At 30.9% G+C, this 24,395-nt stretch overlaps 2 protein-coding genes and 1 long non-coding RNA gene across 5 annotated transcripts; 1 reads left to right on the top strand and 2 right to left on the bottom strand.

Annotated features, from left to right (window-relative positions):
- Nucleotides 1-11,268: 11,268 nt before the first annotated feature.
- Nucleotides 11,269-15,445, top strand: LOC101249604 (chloride channel protein CLC-b). The gene is made up of 6 exons (XM_004233252.5): nucleotides 11,269-11,730; nucleotides 11,844-12,044; nucleotides 12,182-12,359; nucleotides 13,053-13,585; nucleotides 13,837-14,986; nucleotides 15,124-15,445. The coding sequence occupies exons 1-6, from the start codon at nucleotides 11,543-11,545 to the stop codon at nucleotides 15,226-15,228; spliced, it is 2,355 nt and encodes a 784-aa protein (XP_004233300.2). The 5' UTR covers nucleotides 11,269-11,542; the 3' UTR covers nucleotides 15,229-15,445.
- LOC112940930 (uncharacterized) lies at nucleotides 15,346-17,664 on the bottom strand. 2 transcript variants are annotated; one of them, XR_003245243.2, is made up of 4 exons: nucleotides 17,503-17,664; nucleotides 16,851-17,034; nucleotides 16,581-16,732; nucleotides 15,346-15,847 (listed from the first exon to the last, which is right to left on the bottom strand). It is a non-coding gene; the product is annotated as an uncharacterized lncRNA (long non-coding RNA). The 2 variants fall into 2 exon arrangements; XR_011214692.1 differs by lacking the exon at nucleotides 16,851-17,034 and having other exon boundaries at nucleotides 17,503-17,651.
- A 90-nt stretch (nucleotides 17,665-17,754) lies between these two features.
- LOC101249884 (triacylglycerol lipase 2) lies at nucleotides 17,755-22,673 on the bottom strand. 2 transcript variants are annotated; one of them, XM_004233253.5, is made up of 9 exons: nucleotides 22,319-22,673; nucleotides 22,083-22,202; nucleotides 19,477-19,617; nucleotides 19,218-19,328; nucleotides 18,959-19,102; nucleotides 18,813-18,853; nucleotides 18,618-18,697; nucleotides 18,420-18,515; nucleotides 17,755-18,277 (listed from the first exon to the last, which is right to left on the bottom strand). In XM_004233253.5, the coding sequence occupies exons 1-9, from the start codon at nucleotides 22,517-22,519 to the stop codon at nucleotides 17,955-17,957; spliced, it is 1,257 nt and encodes a 418-aa protein (XP_004233301.1). In that variant the 5' UTR covers nucleotides 22,520-22,673; the 3' UTR covers nucleotides 17,755-17,954. The 2 variants fall into 2 exon arrangements, with proteins under 2 accessions (XP_004233301.1, XP_019067780.1); XM_019212235.3 differs by lacking the exons at nucleotides 22,083-22,202; nucleotides 22,319-22,673 and adding an exon at nucleotides 20,172-20,370.
- Between the last annotated feature and the right edge of the window lie 1,722 nt (nucleotides 22,674-24,395).

Here is a 24,395-nt window from a genome sequence, read left to right as displayed (position 1 = left end):
GGCAATATCTATTGTGTTATTAGCAGTCTCTTGTCCGGACAGAGTGAGAAGATGAATCTGATGGAAAATTTATTTTTATTTCATCCTCACCATGTTGATCTGAATAACATAAGGATCTTGCCATGGGAGTTTTATTTTTCCGGGCACATTTCAGTGGTGAAGTTTGGGTTCACAACAGGGCTGTCTCTATCTTTTTCTTGTAATGGAAGATTCTGACCATTATTAAAGTATGATTTTTCACTGAATGTTATCTATAACAAGAAGAAAGCTGGCACCAGGTAGCTTAAGAGAGTAACAGAAGGGAAATTCATGAGGTGAGTAGATCCATATTCCTGTCTATTGTGGTGTTTTAGAAATGGTAGAACAATCATGAACTTGATGAGCTTGAAAGGTATGTCTACTCTCTTGCTTCCTGCTGAGCCATTTTCCCAATGCATTATTCAATTGGTTTTATGAACATGTTTCTGTAATGATCATACTCATACTGATACGTACAAAATGGAGAGTTGAAACTGACTTAAGAATTTGAGAGAAGAATGCTTGTTTCTTGTTGTTTTTCAACATGGTGAAACTGGGTTGAAGTTTGACTACATTGGTGGTGCTCTAAATAATATAATGGATACGCTTGGCGTTAGTGATGTTCCTCATAAGCCTGAGCTATTTTCGACGGGCAGCTCAAGAAGCTATTAAGGCTTTTATCATTTACAAACTCTTCTAACTCTTTTAAAATTTATATTGTAATTTTCAGTTTGGGCTACTTTATTAGCATTACTTGCTCTCCTGCAATAAACCTGGAACTAGTTTCAACTTAAAAAAAAAAAAAGGAATTGTGCTAGCTTGTTGTAGTTGAGCTTTGTCATTTTGCACTGATTTTTTCTTTGGTCCTCCTTGTACAGGCAGAAGATGATTGCTAATTCTTTTGGCCACTGGAGCTCGTGTAAATTTCGTCAATATCTCAAAATCCGTTTATCTTTTCAAGGGTCAGTTTACACGATACACAAAATTTATCAGCAGCTTGTTGTATTGAAAATTTAAATCTGAGCCCTTCCATTCATTGGCAATTTGAGAGTTTTCAGACTAATTTGGAAGTTGTTAGCTGCTCTAATCTTTTTGACCAAGTAGAGTGAGTTCTCATTCAGTGCTACTTTTTGGTCATACATTTTCTCTTTGTAAACTGCAGAAACTGTGTGTTAAAAGAACAGGCGTGGGAATTCGCATAACTAACTGATAAAGTAGATGGCCAAAAGCTATCCGGGGAGTAATTTTCGTACGCGTTTGAAAAGTACCTAGGAATATCGCTTATATTTATTTTGGGATTATAATATCACCCAACTTAAGCTATTATTTCTCAAAATATACTTGACACACAAAAAAAACTTTATTTCTCTCCTAATAGGGTGCCATGTCACATTTTTTAATTTATTATTAATATTTTTCTAATTCTTTTAAAGAACTGGAGGAACCCACATATTTTTTTGAAGAATCGGAGGAGCTCATAGTACAGTTCTTAATGTAATTTTTTTTACTGGGTATAAATTTTAATATGTGGGTTTGTCTATTTTTTAAAAAAAATATATCTGTATATAATAGAAAGAAGTAAAAAGTGTCACATGTCAGCACCACAAATATTCAAGAATTTTAATTTTTCAAACAACATTTTAAATATGCTCTAAAAATACAATTAAAAGAAATAGGAATTTTAATATAGCTATTTTAAATAAAAAAATAATTTTTTTTGTTAAAAAAAACTGTAACGGAAAAAAATGAAGTTGAACTATTTTTTTTTATAAAAACAGTAATGGCTATTACGGGAAAAAAATGAAAAATCTTTAAAATCTTCAAATTTCAATTTTGAAAGTTAAAAAATGAAAATTGAAAATTGAAGTATTTTATTAAAGAAAAATTGTTATGTCTATTTCTATTTATCATACTTTCAGTGATTTTAGGGAGCTCCAACAAAATGAAATGTAGAAATATCTATCTAAATCAGAGAACAAAAAGTGCACCATAAAAAAACTATAGTTATTATTTAAAAAATTAATTAAAAAAAATTTATAGTAAAAAATAATAATTATCATTAAAGAGTTAAAAAAATTATTTTAAAAAAATAGTTAAAACAGTCCATTAGTAGTTAGTTGTTGAAAGAGGTACTTTTTTTTTCATTCATTTTTAAAATTTATCTTAATATATCTAAAAAACAAAACATTTTCAAAAAACATAAATAGAAAACAATATTTTTTTAAAAAAACATATAGCTACCTAACGTTAAAATAGGTTTAAAGCATATTTTTTTAATAATAAATAATGTGACATGCTATCCTAATAGGAGAGAGGTAATATATTTTTTGTGTCTAAGTATTATTTGAAGAAAATAGTTAAGATGAGTAATATTGTAGTCGTAAAACAAACATAAGTGATATTTCTAGGTAATTTGTCAAACATGGATGATTATATAGGAAAATTACTCGTTTGGATTAGCCATCAATGGAATTTGTTTGTTGTTGCTAGGAGTCCCACGCTTTGTCCCTTTTGGTCAATCCAGAGATTCGCTGTCCCTTTTTGGCATTTTAGCTTCAAAATGTGGCCCCTTTGGCTTAGAAAACCAGTAAAAGGATTATCACATTGTGTCTTAGTACTCTCATTCATGAACCTTTAGGATTTGAACTTGTCACCTAAAACAATCTCTCTACAACCTTTTACACTACATTAAAAGTGTCCTTGTGTTAAAAGGAGGATTCAACAATCTATCTTTTGTTCAGTATAATTAATTATATGGTGAAAACTTCATATATAGGACTGATCTTTGAGCTTATCATATATAAATCATGAACTGTTTACAATAACATACCAAGTATAGTTCCACTTGCTGGGACACGAAAAGGAGAGGGTAGAGTGCAGTGGCAGATCAAGAATTTTCGTTCAGTGGGTTCGAAAATTAAAGTATAAACGTGTAAATAAGTCTTTAAAAATTGGGCCCTTGAATTTTTTGGGGGTTTAAAACCACACTTTTAGCACGTTTTAAAATGAAAAATAAGGCTAAAAAAAAACTTGAAAAACAGAACAGATTTTTTCTTTTAAAAAATAAACTGAACTAAAAAAAGGAAAATTAGTCATCTATTTCTATTTGTTATTGAGGGGTCCAAAATATATACATGTCTACAAAAATATAGAAAATTTACCTTATATATATCGTGTATCTTTTTGTCGAGGGTAACCTCGTGGGAGTAGATATCATTAACAAAATCAACGTTAATACGAATTATGAACTTTTTATTATTACCAAAATGATTGTATATATATGGTTTCATTGTCTAAAAACTAGAAAGTGCTATTAGTAGGGGCCATTCTCATACAAACATGAGTTGTCTTGTTAGGGAGTGTAGAAGAACTATACCCAAATAATATGAGGCCAATTAAATATGATGTGACCTACACAACGTGATTTTCCTGTTAATATCATCTTGGGGTCCAGAAAAATAAGTAGGCCACTCAAATAAATCTAAAGAATCAATCAACTTTTTCTTTTAGTACTCATCATTTATGTGTGGTGGTTCCAACTCCCAATTCAATAGCATAATTATGAATTTGGACGGTTTATTATATCTTATATTATTACAATGACCGTAAGGATTGAAGGGATACGAAATAAAAGAAAAAGAAATACCTCGTACAATTACGTTATCGATTTTTTTATAATGTAAATAAAAACAAGTATCGATTTGAACAATGAGAAGTGAGATAAATGAGGTGTTGTCATGCTTGGCATGTGAAATCGTTATTGCATTAAATCTGTTATGGTCACACTTCTGACGAGGATTGGGGTGTTGCACCTCCGTATGAAATAATGTCTTTGATTAAATTGATATTTACATCAAACTAATTAATATTAATATGATACGAATAAAATATATCGAACAGAACTTTTTAGTTGTACAATAAATATAATGGTAATTCTTTTATATTATTCTTAATTTACTTTGCTCAATGATTTAAAATTACATAATACTAAACAATAGGAATAAACAAATATAAAATAATTGATTATCTTTAAAATTTTAAAATTGAATATATATTTTTAATATACTACAAGTAAATTAAGTAAAATTAGACTCAGAGAGTAGTTTGGTAGTATATATTCACGATAGGGGAGTATTATTGCTCTTTTGCCTCTTGTTTTTTTTGGTTTGCGGGTGAGTGGCGACTGAATTAAAAGGTTTTAGGAAGGACTTATTTTTTTAGTTATTTCTCTAGTTTTAGTTGTCATTTTGTATAATTTAAAATTGATAATTATTTTCTAATTATTATAACGTTAACATTAAGACAATAATTTATTTTAAATACTACTCGATTCTAAAAAAGACATTAACGAGAGTTGTGCTATAAAGACACGTAAAAGAACTAGACGTGTTTCTTCGTGTTAATTATATTCATTTGGAGCGTCTAGAAACTTAAGTTAGTCAAATATATAAATCAAAAAAATCAACTAAGTTTTTGTTCAAACCTATTTTGTTAAACTTTTTTTTTTCTTTTTATGTGTGGAGGTTCAAAATTCAAATCAAAGTCAACCCTACAAGATCTTCTACAATCACGTTGGCTATTTAATTATCAAAAGGAATGTATTAAATTGTTTGAACACAAATTTAATTAATTAAGAAATAAGAAGCAAGATAAATGAGTTGTCTAAATTAAATTGTGGGTATTCAAATTCTTTGGCGTGTTTCATCAAAGTTATTAGATGTCATCCATCGTATCTTTAGTGATTTGCTCTCAAAAGCATCTTAAATTAATAATTGTGAAATTAAAAATTTCATCATTAAAAATATTTATGATTATTTAAGATTTAATATATATATATATATATTCCTCCATATAACTATGCATGAAGCCATTTGGTGGGGGTCGACATTTGAATTATAGAAAAATGTTAAATGACTTTATGTGGCAGGCTTAGCAATTAAAAATCACCATTATTATTTGGATAGACATAAGCTTTTCTTTTCCAACGATTTTGGATAGACATTTTATTTATATTATATTATACTATAAATAAATATAAATAATATAATAATATATATAAGTATATCTTCTCCTAATCTTGTGACATTTAACTGAGATTATAACACTTTGATAGCATCTAATTGTTTTCTCACAACCAACAGAAATAAAATAAATATTACTTTTTTGTGGTAGTCAATAAAAACCTTATAAATATATCATTTATTTATTGGAGACAATAATTATGAAAACCGATATATTTTTTGATGTCCAGATAATATATAAAAAATTAATTTTTTAATAATAATTAATTAATGATAATAATTTAATTATCATTATCAGAGACATAATGCTCTTTTTGTAGATTTTTTAAAAAAACATATAACAACATTCAATTTGATATAATTTACTATTATTAGTAAAAATATTTATACTTTTTATTAATATAAATATTTATAACTGTTAAAAATTGAAATCGTAATAAAAAGGAAATAAATCAATTCAATAATTGGCGACTCGAGATTGTTCAATTTCCCCTCTATTATTGCAAGTCACAGTGGGGTCCATCCTCTTTCTGTCTGGGCCCGCCACGTGGCAGTAAGAGTCTTGGCCTTAGCTAATGCTTGGACATTTTGGATTGACAATTTTTTTGTTTTCATCTACAAGTATTTTTTTTTCATTATTTTTTAAAAAGATTATAAGTGATTCAATATTTAAGATTTATAATTTTGAATAATAATTTGAAGTTAATATATAATAATAACTAAGCTGAATAACTCAGCAAGATAAGATTAATGTACAAATTAAGTAAGATGAAGTTATTTCATTTGATTCTATATTATATATTTTCTGAACTGATTAAGACATACTCCTAAATATAATGGAGTATATCAAACAGAATTTGAATATCTCAAAAAATTATTTAGATTCATATTAAGTGAATTATTACACTCTTTTTTATAATTTAAAATAATTAATAATAAAATGATTTTTAATTTACCTTCTTGAATATTTTTTGTTATACAGCAAAAATTTACTTAATACTTATAAACTTGAGATAGTCCCAAATTCATATTTTTCCTTATAACATGAATTTAAATTTTAAATTATTAAGTTATTATATTCTTATAACTTATGAATGATATTATAAAAATTATTAATACCTAAATTAATTTAGAAATGACTACTTGGATAAAAAAATATTCTTCTTCTTTGATTTGTTATAATGTGGATGTAATAAAAGATAATCTCTACATTTAGAAAAGAGACTAATTTCTAATTTGTTCTCACTTTTTAGGTGGACATTTATATACAAATTTTATTATTTTTATTTTTAGTAACATTGAACATACCAAATAAGGGCAAAAAAAATTACAAAAAAAAAAACATAGCCAGCTGGACAAATCATGAGAAAAAAAGTGCCTTATTTTGCTTAAAAAGATATCCAGACGGCCACTTCCCGTGCCGTCTGATCTGATATAACTATCTGGCAAAGTCGAGTCTCTACAAGCATCTCGTGATGCTTTTTTTCGTTTCGATTTCGCGTTCGATATTTATATTAAAATTTACTTAATTCAAATTATATTTTAAAAATTATTCCGGTGGGAAGGTAAAACTATTGTTATTAATCACGATTTTATATTCAAGGATATATCTGAGTTATTTGATTAAATAATCTTTAATAATTTAAAGTTTAAATTTAAAATTTTTGATTAAAAATAAAAAAATATCTATCACTTTCATCACAATTCTTAACGATATAATTGTCGTTCCCACCATAATCTTTAATGGTATCTCGTGATGTTATTTGATGTTGATGCTACTTTAGTTTAATCTTAAATGATGTTTATGATAAATTTGTTACGAATATCATTATTTATAATAATAATATCAATTATTTAATTAAATATTCTAATTAAAAGGGATAAAAATCATTGACAGATTTTAAAAAAATTCATAGATCATTTTTTTGAGCTTTTACTTAATTTTCGATATTTAAGTCAATTTGAATTCATGTGTCAATATTTCCATATGATGGAAGTTATTTTTGCTAATAACAATGTATATAATGATCGAAGGGAGTTTTAAAGATAAGGACATTAAAATAATTATTATTTAATTTGTGCATATATTATAGATTAGTGATAGCCAAAATTGATCCACTTGGATGTATAAGTATAACAAAATTAAAAAAGATGTTTCTTGAACTCCAATCATTTGTTCAATTGAATCACAATTCACACTACTTGTCCTTCCATACTATGACACTATCCAATATCAATTTGTCTTTTTTCTTCTCTCTTTTTTTTTTTTTAAAAAAACCAATTTGCTGGGAGAATATTCGAATAAATGACTCATTGACTATATGAAAGGCCATTTTTTGTTTGTACGAAAATATAAAATATGACTCTTCAGTTAATTGAAAGGTCATATTTGGTATCCATCGTTGGATTGGATGAATCTTGTAATACTTATATGTAAATAATATTTTCTCCCTTTAAAAAAGAGAATAATCTATTTTTTCAATATGTTTCAAATTAACAATTCATTTTCTTCTTTAATAATTTTTAATTTTAATTTTTTATGTGATATATTTAAATTCATAAGATTAAATGATATTTTGATACAATTCACATAATTCTAATTTAAAATTGCAAAATTAAATTTATTTTTAAAATTTCGTTTCAAACTAAATTAAGTTATATTTTAAGAAAAAAACGGAGGGAATAGTATGAACTGAACCCAATATGATGCCTTTCTGTCAAATTTGACAGCTTAAGGTCCAGGCCACATGGCTGAACACAATTCAGCCACTTCTTTTTTATGATTTATTTTATTTTATTACTCATGAAGGTGCAGTTGAGAGTTGTCAAAAGGTCCTAAATTCTCACTAATTTATTTAATTAATCATTGAACTTGATCAGCACAACAACAAAATAAATTTTATTGAAGTTTTTAAGTTTAAATTTCCTCAAGTATGAATAATGGTGACGATCGAATGGATTGTGTTAAATTTAGATGGGTTAAATTGGTTATAATTTAAATTTATTTAGGCAAAAATGATTTATGTTAAAATAGATTAGACAACGAATTAATAATGAATCATAACCCAATTCATTCAATTTTTATTAAGTTTTAATAGCTTTATTCATTACTAATTTTATAAGCTTTTAACCTACTCCACACGTTTCAAGTTTATTGAAATTTTTTAGACATTTTTCATTTTTTAAATCAACTTAATTGTTTAATTCTCTAGATTACTTTTAAAATGTTCTTTCAATTTTAGATTTCATTGATTAGTATTGGAACTAATTATTAATTAATATGTAGTTATTTTAACAATAAATTTGATAATAATTAATAAGATAAAAATGAAAAATTATACCTAATTTATGTCTTAATCTTCTTTTCTTAAAGAGTGTGAAATACTTTAAATCAACGAATGAGTAATAGTTTGTTTTTTAAAATTATAACTATATATATATATCATATAACATAAAAAAAATATAAAGATTTCTCAAATTTCAATAGATTAAGCTAACAAATAAATGGTCAATAATCAATTCACACTTACATGGATTGAATCAAGTTGGACAAATTAGGTTTGATTGAGCCACTCCTAAGTATGAGAATAATCTTTATTGAAATATATTTTACCCTAAAATAAATTTAATCAAATTTTAATATCGATAACTATCGGATCGGTCACTACTTTACCTACCAGTCATTTATATATTAAAGTTAGAGATACAAACTTTGACAAATCACCACTGTTCACGTAGGCATGCAGATCAGATCCAGATTCGCATTTTTCTTGTACTACCAAACATGAAATAAATTTTCGATTACATCAAAAGCAAAAACTTCTTCCGAATAAAGTCTATTTATTTAGAATCTGAATTTGTCTTAATTTATATAATATTTTTTAAAATTTAAATTATGTAATTTATATTAGTATTAATAATATATTTTTATCATATTAATATAAGAAGTATTACAATTAAAATTACTTATCGTATGATTTTAAATATTAAGATATGTACAAAAAAAAATTCTAAATTTCTAATAGTAGGAAAGAAAATTTCGTGACACTAAGGGCCCGTTTGGCCATAAATTTTCCAAATAATATTTGGGAAAAATTTGGCAAATAATGTTTGTCCATACAATTTGTCATTATTTGGCAAATATTTTTGGCAAATATCCCAAATTTTCAAATACTAGTTTTTTCTAGTATTTGGGCCAAACATCATTATTTGGGATATTTTAAAAATTAAAATTTTACCCCAATCTTTTATCTTTTACAAAAACACCCTCTCTAGTATTTGATTGCGTTGTATTACATCATTTTTTACGTGAACACCAAAATAGTGATGAAATATTTAGTGAATATTAAATAATGATATGATTGTTGATGAAAATTATTAAAAATTGGCTTTAGGTAACAAAGTCATGTACTTTATCTACTTCACGATGTATGGAATAATTCTTGTTGCACTCACTCCAAATTACCACATTGCTTCAGTGTTATGGACATTATTTGTTATTGTTGTAACTAACATTCAATTGACTTGTAATACAAACTTTTAGTTAGTTTTGATAGTTTTTAAAACTTGTGTGTATAAATCATATTTTTCTAAAAAGGTGAAATATATTTCCCAAATTTTATGGCCAAACACATGGTGAAATTTCACCCAAATTTTCACTCAAATAATATTTGCCAAGAATATTTGAAAATCTATGGCCAAACGCTAGCTAAGTGCAACCCCTGAGCAATTTGAGGTTCTCGCTCATTTCTTTGGTTCCATCTGATGGGTAATTTGTTACTCCCTCCGTACGGTATTATTTGTTATGATTTTTTTATCATATTAATATGTAAAAAAATGTAATTAGTTTTAGAATACCTATTTTTTTTTTGTTTAAATATCGAATTAATATGATTCAATTTACATTTAAAAAGTAATCAAATTGACTTTCGATAAGCGCAACATGACAAACAATTTCAGACGGAGAGAGTATTTCAGTATAATCTCTATTCTTAATTATTGTCCGTTTTAGAATTGACAAATCTATTAAAAAAATAATGATTGACATAGTGAATTTTTTATTTTATCCATATTAATTATAAAGTGGACAAAAAAAAACATCCAAATTAAAATAAAAATAAAAATTAGGCTAGTAATTAAGAACGGAAAGAGCATAATTTAGATTCTTGGTTAAATTAATTCTCGAAAACGAAAAGTACAGCATAAATCAAAGATTAATACTTTAATTAAGTATATATTAACTTGAAGTGGATGATATCTGCTTCTGCCCGACAGCCTGAGTTGATATTGATAACCTTTCAAGCAAAGATGACAAATCAAAAACAAATAATAATCAATATACTCCTAATAACCCAAGATTAATAAAATGACAAATATAACTATGTTACGTACTCCATCATTCACATAAAATAATTTTACTTTCTTATAGATGATAATAACTCAAAGTGTAAAAAATAGTTTATCGTTTTCAATGTGATGGGATATTATTAGAACAGACATCATTACATTACCTAACTTCAGTTCAGGGCCCCAAATGAAGGATGTTTGTAATCAAGGATTAGCAACATTCCACGTCTCCTTTTTTTTTTTAAAAAAAATAAAATCCCATGGACCAACTACAGTAATTAAAAAAAGTTACCCTCTTTACACTTTTCACCCACAATTATTTCTTCCTAAAAATTAAATAATAATCTAGTATTATTACTTTTATCTTTGTACTATTGAATATCTTAAAAAAAATATTTTTATTTGATTATGTTCATAAATTCTTGTAAGTTTAGAAATGTTCACCTCCAAACTATCGTAAATGATATACGGATATCTTTAGAGACATTGGTGCCCATGCTATCCAAAAATTAAAGCATGTGTACCCTTTATATTAATGGACATACACGTGTGATAATCTCATCCACCGACCCGACATCTGATCGATAAGTAAGATCGCACCACGTGTCCCTGTTTAGCCTTCTGTTAGAGCAAAGGGCGTATACACTCTAGTTTTTTGGATGACATGGGCACCAATATCTCTAAAGTAGGACTAAGGGTATTTGCATACCATTTACGATAGTTCAAGGGTATATTTAAGAGTCTCATGCTCTTTACCAGAGGTAGGAATCACTTGCAGATCGGGATTGTATCTATGTTTAGTTAGTCAAGCATTGATGTATTTATAAGTGTCAATAGTTCGAGGACAAACCTAATAATTTACGTGAAATTGTTTTCAATACTTCTTTCTTAAAAAATAATACTACCAATAATACCTATATCATGTTCCAAGTGGATTAACCATTATCTGATTTTTTAAAAACACCCAAGTTGTGCCTATAATCTATCAACTCATGTTCAAGAAGAAGACAAACGTACATGTGAAAACAACCAATATGATTCTTGCTCTTCCCTGCCTTTGAATCCCCAAAAAAAACAGGATAAAACAACTTGGTATCTTCTTCTGAACCAACCAGTGGAGGAGCTCTAGATTTTTTTTTGGCAATTTATTATCTATTATGGAAGAACCAAGATTAGTAGAGGAAGCAACAGCAAATGACATCAATGGACAACTCAATGAAGAAGAAAGAGATCCAGAGAGCAATTCATTGCGACAGCCTCTACTCAAAAGAAACAGGACCCTGTCATCCAGTCCATTTGCTTTGGTTGGAGCTAAAGTCTCACATATCGAAAGTTTAGACTATGAGTAAGAACAATTAATAATCCTATCTTTATAGATCAAAATTTAGATTTTCTTTACTTTATGCATTACCTTGGCCAACATGAATTGAATGTCCTAATTGAGTGTGTCTGTTTTAGGATCAACGAGAATGATCTCTTCAAGCATGACTGGAGAAGGAGATCCAGAGTTCAAGTATTACAATATGTATTCTTGAAATGGTCACTGGCATTTTTGGTTGGGCTTCTTACAGGAGTTACAGCAACACTTATCAATCTTGCAATTGAAAATATTGCTGGCTACAAACTTCGTGCTGTAGTGGACTATATCGATAACAGAAGGTTAGTGATGTTAATTGTTCTAATGCTTCAACAATTCCATCCCACTAGCTAGTGACTAGTGACAAGATCAAAGATCACCTCAATTGAATTGAGTATGGTAAATTCATAATTGAGATTGTAACAAATAATGTTTACAGGTACCTTATGGGATTTGCATATTTTGCGGGTGCTAATTTTGTGCTCACTCTGATAGCCGCCCTTCTCTGTGTGTGCTTCGCGCCTACTGCTGCAGGGCCTGGAATTCCTGAAATCAAAGCCTATCTTAACGGTGTAGATACTCCCAACATGTTTGGAGCAACCACACTTTTTGTCAAGGTGCGTCACACAACCAATTTTATCAGTGATGCTGTGAGCGTCTTTCAGAAACAGTCTCTCTACCTTACAAGGTAGGGGTAAGGTCTGTGTATACGCTGAGTATGATGTTATTGTTGGCAATTCAGGTTGCAGACAGATTATCATGCCATCAACATACTATTGAGATCTTATTGAACTAGATGTATAAATAAATAGGATTACAGCAAATAACATCTTTTTAGCCTACATATAGATAGCTTGATCTCTATCTTTAAGTAATCAGATAAAATGAAAAGAAAAGTTTAGAATCGACTGCGCTCATCCAACAAGGAACATCCGTCAGGGTATCTAATCTACTTCCAAACATCCAGTAGTTCAATCCTTTACTAGAGTCACTGTCTTGTTTCTCATGTGGCATTAAAATACAAGAGCTTCCATGAGACTCAAGTTTATATCTCTCAATTGAATTTGCTATTTGTTGAGTAACACAAATTTTCCCTTCATGAAAATGAATGGAACTGAGAAAATTACATATACTTAAAAACAAATATGCAAAATCTCCATACTAAAAGATTCAAAATTTTGAGAGATTTGACATGTTTTCTTTCCCTTTGATTGATTTGTAAAAGTGTTCATTAAAAGTCAATTATGCTACTTACCAATTTCTCTTTAAATTTTATTTATCTAAACAATCTATAATCTCTTGGCTCACAGATCATTGGAAGCATAGCAGCAGTTTCTGCAAGCTTAGACCTTGGGAAAGAAGGGCCATTGGTTCACATTGGCGCTTGCTTTGCTTCCTTACTAGGTCAAGGTGGTCCAGATAATTACCGACTCAAATGGCGTTGGCTCCGTTACTTCAACAACGATCGGGACAGGCGAGATCTCATCACGTCTGGATCATCATCAGGTGTGTGTGCTGCTTTCCGTTCTCCAGTTGGTGGTGTCCTATTTGCTTTAGAGGAAGTGGCAACATGGTGGAGAAGTGCACTTCTCTGGAGAACTTTCTTTAGCACAGCAGTTGTGGTGGTGATACTTAGGGCCTTTATAGAATACTGCAAATCTGGCAAATGTGGACTCTTTGGAAAAGGAGGGCTTATCATGTTTGATGTGAGTGGTGTCAGTGTTACGTACCATCCTGTGGACATCATTCCTATTGCACTGATTGGAATCATAGGTGGACTTTTGGGAAGCCTTTATAATTATGTCCTCCACAAAGTTCTCAGACTCTACAATCTCATCAACGAGTAAGTATCAACTCTCCCACATTCCTAACTAGATCATCAAACAGTCTCTCGGTTCTTGGGGTTTTGAAAAGCAATGCATATCCACAAAAAGTGAACTTACTGGGACTAGAATCATCTCGAGACTTTGATCCAGCAGCCCCTGCATCTTTTTAAGTTCGAATTCTATTCAAACACGGTCTTCTTATCACATTTAATTGCACTCTAGATGCAAATTCCAGACTTCCAATCATTGATCATTTTATATCTTGCAGGAAGGGAAAACTACATAAGCTTCTTCTCGCTCTGAGCGTCTCCCTTTTCACCTCCATTAGCATGTATGGACTTCCTTTTTTGGCCAAATGCAAGCCTTGTGATCCATCAATTCAAGGGTCCTGTCCTGGCACTGGAGGGACAGGAAACTTCAAGCAATTCAACTGTCCAAACGGCTATTACAATGATCTCGCTACTCTTCTCCTTACAACCAATGATGATGCAGTACGAAATATTTTTTCCATAAATACTCCCGGTGAATTCCAAGTTTCATCTCTTATTATCTACTTTGTACTGTATTGCATCTTGGGACTCATCACTTTTGGGATTGCTGTGCCATCTGGTCTCTTCCTTCCAATCATCCTCATGGGTTCAGCTTATGGTCGTTTGCTTGCCATTGCCATGGGATCATATACAAAAATTGATCCAGGGTTGTATGCCGTTCTCGGAGCAGCTTCCCTTATGGCTGGTTCAATGAGAATGACTGTTTCTCTTTGCGTCATATTTCTTGAGCTGACAAACAATCTTCTCCTTCTGCCAATAACAATGCTTGTTCTTCTTATATCAAAAAGTGTAGGAGACTGCTTCAACCTAAGTATTTATGAAATAATATTGGAGCTGAAAGGTCTACCTTTCTTGGATGCCAACCCTGAGCCATGGATGAGAAATATCACTGTTGGTGAACTTGCTGATGTAAAGCCACCAGTAGTTACGCTTCGTGGAATTGAGAAGGTGGGACGTATCGTGGAGGTCCTGAAGAACACCACACATAACGGATTCCCTGTAGTAGATGAAGGGGTGGTACCACCAGTGGGGCTGCCAATTGGGGCAACTGAATTGCACGGTATTGTCCTAAGAACTCATCTACTTTTGGTTCTCAAGAAAAAGTTGTTCCTTCATGAAAGACGGAGGACAGAGGAGTGGGAAGTGAGAGAGAAATTCTCCTGGATTGATTTAGCTGAGAGATGGGGTAAGATTGAAGATGTGGCAGTTACAAAGAGTGAAATGGAGATGTATGTTGACTTGCATCCCTTGACCAATACAACCCCCTATACTGTGGTAGAAAGCATGTCAGTGGCTAAAGCAATGGTGCTCTTCAGGCAAGTGGGGCTTCGCCACATGCTCATAGTACCGAAATATCAAGCAGCAGGGGTGAGATTATAAGCAAATTTCAGTTATTTATCTTATGCAGATATCTCCCTCCTATCATAGTCTAACGATACACAGAAAAAGTCATATCGTAGAAGTGATAAAAGCATTACTAACATTATGCCATGCTCCTTTTTCAGGTATCTCCGGTGGTGGGAATCTTAACCAGGCAAGACTTGAGAGCCCACAACATTTTGACTGTTTTCCCTCATCTGGTGAAGTCAAAAAGTGGCAAAAAGCACTGAATCTCTCCGGAGAAAACAGATACCAGTCAGTTTCTGTGAAATATTCTTTTCCAGATTCCTTTGATCTATCCTTCTCTATTTTTCTTTCACTTTTAGCAGTTTCCATTCTTTCACATATTTTATAGGAAGAGACACCCGAAGAGAGTGAGAGCTATGTTATTATGAATTATTTGACACACATAAGAAATCATTTATATATACATCATTTTGGTACAAATTCAGAGAAACGTAGTTCATATAAAGCGAACACAATATAACACAAGAATGACAATGATGTGATATAATCTTGTGCCATCGATGAAAACTTTCCAGAATAGAAATCTGTCCTTACTCCTTAGTATTGTTCAGTTTGCAAGTTACCTGAGTCGATTATGAACTTCAACCATAAACAATTTTTTGAAGATGAAATATTCAAAAGCTCCTTACTGCTTCTTCAAAGATTCCTTCTTCTTGGTGTTGTATCCTCTATATCTCTTTTCAAGTACAGAATCTCAATACTGCATGCAGGCACATTAATTTCTTCGATTTGACCATCAATTAGAAACTTATGCTCCGAAACAGAAAAGGATCATAGAAGCAGACTATAACAAGAAGCACCCAGCCTGAGCAGCTATGTATTCTGTTCCAAAACAGACAACACATTGGCTCCCCAATAACAGACAAGTGTCTAGTGTCTACATGAGAACTATATGAAAGAAGTTTGACATTGAAATTTAAAAAGAAAATATCAAAATACTAAGAGGGAACTTTTAAAATTTTGACAGATTATCTACACCCTTAAAATTGGAGGAATTCTTTTTTTTTTTCCTTTCCTTTAACAATCTTTACATACTAGACGCCTCCCCATCCCCACCCCTCTTCCAACACCGGAAAATTCTATGAAGGAATGCACATTCCGAATTGCATTACTAATGCTCAGTTTCCTCATTTTGATGCAAGGGTCTCCACATATAAATCCAATAGTAGATGAAATTAAAGACAGGCTTTGTCTAAATGTCATTCCTCACTAGAGCAGATGAAAATCCTAAATGAATAATAAACATTTGAGGGAAAAGGCATCTTTAGCACCTAAAGTAAACTTGACAGAACTGAATGGTAGCACTTGAGGATTTTACAGGAACACAAAATCGATTCTGCACATGGCAATAACATTGTTTTTCTCCTGTGATTCCACAGTATAATCCAAATTTGTAGAAAGGCTAACTTCAAAATTCATGTTAATGTGATAAATAAATTTGAGTTACAATTATAAAAAAACAATGTAATGCAATAAAACCTTGTCATAGTTGTGCTTACTAATTACATTATAAAAAAAATGGAATATTTTATGGTTAATGGATCTTTTCAATTACCTTAAGAAAGCTTCAACAAAATCAGGGAAATAAAATTCTTCTGGATTTCCGCAGAACTTCCCCGGTCACAGCTAATATGAATAAGAACTTAAAAGGTAAATTATTGATATCCCTCAAGCTCAGTTGTGCTTAAATTCCTTGTATGGAGATACCTACAAGATAATAGAAAGTTACTAAGAAATAAAATAATCAATATACTGAACGGAAAGATAACTGGAAAACAGATCCCTCGGCCTAAGTTACGCGGACTCTTCACTTTCTATGCCGTACCTGTGTTGGATTCTTCAAAATACACTACTTTTGGTGAATCCCACGCACCCTTGACATTTTTGAAGAGTCCGAACAACGTAGCCCTTAGCCACATATATGAGCTACTATGGCCTTCAAATTATGAACCATATTATCACATTAACTACACATCTTATAGCAGCTACTTGTAAAACCAGGAGTTGTTCTGCAAAACCCCCAAACCAAAATCATCATAGGCAGCAAGTATCCCTATTCTCTATCATCCATAGCAGTTATACAGAGGTTCACATATCCAATTATAACCCCAATTTCCATTATTTTCCCCGTCTAAACTCAGAGTAAGACCTACTTTCTCAAATGATTTCTGATTCTCAATCCTCAGGTCTATGTAACTTTACCCACTCCCCCTTTCATCTCCCTCATTTTATGACAATTACCAAAGCTAAAGTGCATATATCTTAACTAGGTTATTCATGGTAAACATAAATGTTGAAGAATCGCAGAGCTTAAAGTCGGAGATATCGTACTATAAAAGTTTTTCATATTTTCATGCGTCCAATAAGCTGGAGCAAGAGCTTGATATATGAATGGTGAATGAAAACTGAGTAACTGAAAATGAAATCAACTAAAACTAAAAGATTTGCAGCAATCATGGAGGGAAAAATACTCTTACTTTTGTCAGAGGCAAAATCTGTGCAGATTCAGAACGGGCAGCAAGAGGCAGCCAGCAATAGAATCACAATCTTTATTTTGATGGTTACTTGTCTCCTACTATTATTTATATAGTTCACAAATATGTTTAATTTTATTTCAAAATAAAATAAAATAATACATTGTGAAACTTTTTTCTTCATAATACATTAAGAAACAACACTAACAATTTTCAACCACCCAAACAGAGGGTTAGAAGACAAAGGAAACCATGTGCAGCGTAATTTCTTGCGATATACAACAAAAGTTGATGCCAACTTTCAAAGTTTCTTTGAAAAAATATATACATATACAGTGGTCACACGTACCATTTCAATTATGATTAGATTTTGAATGCGGATACAATGTATTTTGCTAAGTTTTTTGTAAAACAAAATCCGATATATTACTAGCTTATTTCAATCCCAAAGGTGTTCATCCTTGGTTTCTGAAAAAGGAGATAATCTGGTTGTAGACGATATCCTTAGCAGTAATCCCAATGATGAAGTCTGCATGAGCGTAATCTTTGATATACTGAACATGTAGCTTCTCTACATCGTGGTACTTGAGATTATCAAGTAATGTCTCAACATCTTGAACATCAGACAGTGCATCTTGGCCTCCATAGCTGAGAAACAGGGGGAAATCATGAGGGATATTTGTCAAATTGTACCTTGGAGGCTTGGTTTCACCGTAGTGCGCCTGATTGAAGTCGTTGCTCCCATAGTCATATTTCGACAAGACACCATCTCTAACAGCTGCATGAATTTCAAACAGTTACATAGTCATTTGATATTTTTGGTTGGTTGGTTGATTATTGGAGCCAATCCTAACTTGTTTAGGACTGAGGTATAGTTGATTGATGAATTCGTTAATAGTACTTAGAAGAAACAAACTTACTCTGAGACAAATGCACGAGGTTCTTAGTTGATGTAGACTGAGGCTCGTTCTTCAAGAAATGATTGACCGTGGAAGCATTTAGACAGCAGTTCTTTCCTATATTCATAGAGGAAAGTAATTTAGCTTGGAACTTGTGATCATTACAAATGACTCCATCTGTAAATGATGAAAATGTTTACTCTTAGGGAAGATTAGTACCAGTAAGTGCAGTTATCAAGTCATAACAGTCCACCCCAGCTTGAGCACATAAGACCTTGAGAAAATCGGACACAGGCTCACTACCACAAAGCATCAAAAATTGAGGTAAATGTGACAAAAGAAGGAAAGGGGGTGGGGGGACAAGAAGGGCAAATTCAGAACACTAGTTGTAAGTAAGGTGAAGCAAATTTTTACCCTCTTGGATTAAATTCTGCAAGACCAAATATTGTAGTGATCTGTTGACATTGGGAACCATAAACATCAAAAAATCACAATGTATGCATTGCTCCTAAGCTTTGCAAAATGTAAAGAAAAGAAGTGAAGCCAGATTTTGCCCTGACCTCGCTAACAAAAGCTCTAGCAGCAACATCACCGAGTGCAGTGGTCATATGGCTCAAATAAGCAACTGGGCTGAGCAAGGCTGCTGATTTTACCTTGTCTATTTGTTTCCCTTCTGAAAAGGACGCCAACGCTATCAAGGTGCCCTGTTAGTTCAGAAAATAGACAGATTAAAAGGTCATTATATCATGTACTGGAAGGATAATAAATGTTTTGCCACCTACAATAGAGACTAATGTTCTGTGCTCTTTCCAAATTTACCATTGAATGGCCTATATAGTGAATTTTCCGCCCAGTTTGTTTAAAGACAAGGTCAACAAGAGCAGGCAAGTCTTGTGCGACAAGATCATCCCATGTCCAATTCCAGTAGTCCTGTAAACCAGAATGAATAAAACCTTTAAAGATTTAGAGCTATTTAAGTAGCTTGACATCATTCCTCCCTTTACCCAAATTCTTTTTATCAGTTTTGCTAGCATTATGAAAAATGTATAGCTCATTAAGGGGGAACTGAAGGAGATACCGCACTATCAGGATCAAGAGTGACATGGCGACGGCTATATCTGGTTCCCCTGATATTGGAAATCCAAACATCAAAGCCATTATCTGCCAAGATCATCGCCGGTGATTGTGCTGGTGAATTCTGCAGCCATGTTACTCCATCCTGCCAAAATAGTGACCATATTTTACTTCCTTCATCCACAGTTGCAGTGAATTAAGATTGAAATGTTCATCAACTTATTCTGGGTAGTAATTTGATTGGAGACATAGAAAGAAAGATTTTTGACACATAATCTAACTAAATATCGAATATATCCTTGCATCGAACAATTTGTATAGATTTCAGTGATGGCTCAAAATAAGTGATGTTCATGGTAGAATGTTAATATAGAGTACCAAACAGATTTAAACGGAAGAATAACAGTTGTTGAGTATTCATAAACCTCATGGATACTAGCTTTTGGTCAAATTCTTTATATATATATATTAAGAATTCGATTAATTAACATGATTTGAATGTGAATTCAATTATTACAGTACTACTAACTTGAGTCATAGTAGAAAGTAAGAACACATAAACTTAAAAATTCTGAATTCGCCTCTAATGGTGCAAATTCACAAGCATTCACAGTAGTAGTACACAGAGCAAATTAATGGTCATTGCATATACCTATTCGAAGAAACATACAAATGGCAATTCTGTGTTTTGTAATTTACCTTCTCGTGAGCGCACTAGCCTACAGAAACAGCCAACCTCTGAGTCTGTGGTTGACTAATTAAATTATGCCACATTTACGTAATGTGAGCAAGATTTGGAATCTTGAACTTCTCTACGTGCAAAAGCTACTTACATTTCAAAATTTTATGCAATCTGAAGAGAATGGGATTATGGAAATTACAGGCCTTTTTGCATACTGGCTTCAAACGAGGATTTTCGAATTTTGGATTTTATAACCATGATAATTGAGTTTTATATATATTTAATCAATTTCTTTAAGGTAAGTACATGCGTCAAAGTAAAGGGCAAACATACAAATCCCACTAGTTTATGACCTAATTACATGCCTTCTAATGAGTTCTTCAAAATTACCTTCTGGGATATACTTATTCTGTATGTGTAATTAGGTAGTTTCTTGTCAAAGTAAAAGCATATTGAACTCTCGAACATGCTTAATTTCTGGCTCATAACTAGAATGAATTTGTTTTAATTTTTTATTAGATATCTAATACCCGTAATGATATTCTATTAATTCGCATTATATAGGGCCTCAAATGAGAAAGCTTTCCTTATTAATAATTTTTCTATACTCAGAATTTGAATTTAAATTTTTAATTAAATAAGGAAATAATTTTATCCACTTGCTTTTTGTGTTATTTATGTGTACTGTGTACACTGGATACATAGTAAAAAGATCCCAATTTCTGTTTCTTGGATCAGAAGTGGGGACAATAACTACGAAAGACGATAAACTCATGTTCACGAGAAAGATTCCATTTCCCAAACACCATCAGCTAGTGAAGGCTCGTGAAAGTATACGATGCTCTGTTTCTAATTATTTGTCTATTTTTTTAATTATTTTTTTATTTTAATAAATTTTAGAAAGTGATAAATTTTATTTATTTATTACATTCTTAATTAATTATAAAAAGATAGAATTTTTTTTTTGAAAAATAATTTTTTAATTCATTCATTTCATATTTAATAGGGTAAAATGACAAAATTAATGTCAATTATGATTTTCTTAATAGTTATATCAATTCAAAAATAAATAAGTAATTAGGAAAATAGAATTAGTTTGAATAGACACAAAACAGAATATAAATTATGATTAAAAATATTACATTAAATTTATGGCTATATATTTTTTTAATAAATTTGTGGTATTAAAAATTGCATAACATTTTTGTAAATCCGAATAAAGGAAGTATAATTACCTTAGACTATTTCCAGACATAAGCGAGGGCGGATGCAACGAATAGTGTATTCGAATGAGACCTACTAACGATTAAAAATATAATGCGTTCAATTTAAAATTCTCTAAATCAACTTCTAGACATGAGGCAACCTAAGCAATTATTAAGAGTTAATGATTTAAAACTATTGAAATTTGTAAGTTTCCATGTATCAACTATCAATTATTTTATTAAGCTATTTAAATTTTTGTTTTTATATTAAAATATTTCCTCCGTTTTTAAAAAAGATGATCTAGTTTGACTAGAAATGAAATTTTTTTTAAAAAAAGATTTTTTAATCTTGTATTTCTAAATTAAAATTATGTTAAATGTATTTGTGGTCTTAAACATGTAATGTGAAAAGTTAAAGTTAAAATTAAAGATCGCCAAAAAAGAAAAAAAGTTATTTTTAAAAAAAAATTAAAAAGAAAATAGATGACATTCTTTTGTTTTAAAGGATGTGAGTATATCTTTATGTTGAGTTGATCAAATATTATATTTGGTCGAAAATGACTGAATTTTATAATTGATAAATTATAATAACTCTGATGATTTCTCGAGTTTGATTCTACGCATTATAATCTTTTGCCCTATTTCCCCAATTAGAGAGAGGAAAAGGACTGTATTTTATAATCACGCGTGAAACAGTTAGAGCTAAAGCCCAGAGATGCTTACCACAAGAACGCCGTGCTGCAACAGTACTGGCTGCCTGTTCGTCTTCGGCCCACCATCTCCTCCTACACGGCCTTCTGGTATTCTTTGTACGCTAAGTATGTATCCATCATCAGTTGTTACCTGAGAAAACAGAAACACATAAAATTTTACGGATTGTAGATTAGGATATGGCTTTCTGATTCAACCAGCTCGATCGGTAAAATAGAGGGAGAAAAATTGAACGATTGTTAATTTACCTCAAATTCCTGGCATTTATAACCATGAACAGTGACGGCAGAGGCGCACATTCCACTACCCACGCCATTATAATCGGTTTTGAAGCCAGAATGAACAGATTTCCTGCTAGAGCCTAATGATTCGTATTGCTCCACTGCTAAGATGAGTAATGCCATTAAACTTAAAATGCTTAGACTCGGAAAGTTTCTTAGCTCCGCCATTCTATTAGAAACACGGCGTGAGGAAGGAAGATATATTGCAGACAGTGTTGTGCTCTGTAAAATTAAAGCCACAACTATTTATAAGTGGAGAGAACAGTGGGAGGGAGCTGTGACCGAGAAAAGAAGAAAAAAATGCACACACACCCTCAATTCCAAAAAGAGATTCAAATATTTCCTCCGTTTAAAAAAAAAGTGTCCTAATTTGACTTGAAACGGAGTTTTAAAAAAAATTTAATCTTGTAATTTTAAATTAAAGTTAAATTGAAAGTATGAAAATGTCTTTTAATCTTGTAGTCTTAAACATGCCATGTGAAAAGTTAAAGTTAAATTGTTGTCAAAAAAATAAAAGGGTCATTCTTTTTTAAACAAACTAAAAAGAAAATTGAATCAATCTAAATCTAAAAAGTAAATAGAATCATTCTTTTTTAAACGAAAAAAGTAATTATTTCAGACTCGAACTCACAATATTAGAGTTCGAGGTGGAGAACGATTACTATCTAACAACTTGTCATGTCTTGTCTAATTTGTTGTAATGCGATTACCAATTGTTCAATTTTTTAGAAAGTAAACTTTGCCTACATGAAAATGACATGCAAGATATAATAAGTTGCTACATTCGTTACAAAAATACTTCAAATTTCATTGTTGAAAAGTATGTTATAGGGTTTATAAGAGTTGGGAACCAAAATAAGCCACAAAAATATAAAAGTAACTAAAATAAGTCACTATTTTAGTAAGTAACTAAAATAAGCTTAGTGGAAGAAAAAGTTTCACTATATTCAATTTTCTAAACGTTTTCTGTTACTGCCATAACGTTTACTTTTTAATATATAACGAAACTTTTTCTTCCACTTTATAAAGTGGAACTTTTTATTCTACTTTATAAAGTGGAAGAAAATCTTCCATTTTATAAAAAATTTCTCCCACTTTGTAAAAAGTTACCTTTTCATCTTCACCTTCTCTCCCTTTCCTTTTCATGGCTTCCAAAAAAAATTCACTTTGAAGATGGTCCCAATCCGACAATTTGAAGCCGTCCCACACTAAACAAATTGAAATTTTGGAGTAGCACAACCTGACAACATACAACTCATATTCGTTGCTTTTGGTGCAAAAATAAGTAAGATTGCAGCCTTGTACTTGTAGAAAAATTTTATCTTTTTTAGAATGTGCTTTTGGTTTGATTTACTTTCAACCTTAGACTTAATTTAGTTTTGGTTAGGAAGACATCTAAATTCGTTGATAGAAAACTTTAGGTTTACACATCCTATAAAAGTTTCAATAGTTACACTACGTCAAAATCATATGAAAATAAAATAAAATAAATTAAGAGGCAGAATATCGTAAAATATAAGACAAAATAAATGAATCTATGTCATAAAGTACACAAAAATTCATCTTTCTGTCTAGCTTTAAGTTGAAACATTTTCTGATTTTTTTCTTTTTGAAAAAATATCAACAAATCTTCCATAATTTTCCCACATGGTGGATGTTATTGTTTGACTATTTTTGCACCAATTAGGAAGGTGAGCCGTAATTAGGAAGGTCACGATCATCGATATTCACGGGATCAATGGGCTCATCTTGTGTAGTATTTTCCCTATATATGTAAAAAAAAATATAAATATTTGGCTCATGCAATTAACTTACTCAAATAAAAAAACAAGTGTTAGACATATCGATAATCATCTGCCTCAAAAGTAGGCGAGACATGAAAATTTGAGGATGTTCCAACATTTTTCGTCATTTCAGAGTGTGAGGATTGACCAAAATAATTATTTAGTCCATAACTTGGAGCAATATCCCTATCTTGCTGAGGTAAACCGCTACAAAATATATAATAATAAGAATAATGTTATAAAATCAAGCTCATAAGAAT

The sequence above is a fragment of the Solanum lycopersicum genome, chromosome 2, assembly GCF_036512215.1.
Source record: "Solanum lycopersicum chromosome 2, SLM_r2.1".
NCBI lineage: Eukaryota > Viridiplantae > Streptophyta > Magnoliopsida > Solanales > Solanaceae > Solanum > Solanum lycopersicum.
This window is presented reverse-complemented; position numbering and strand designations above follow the sequence as displayed.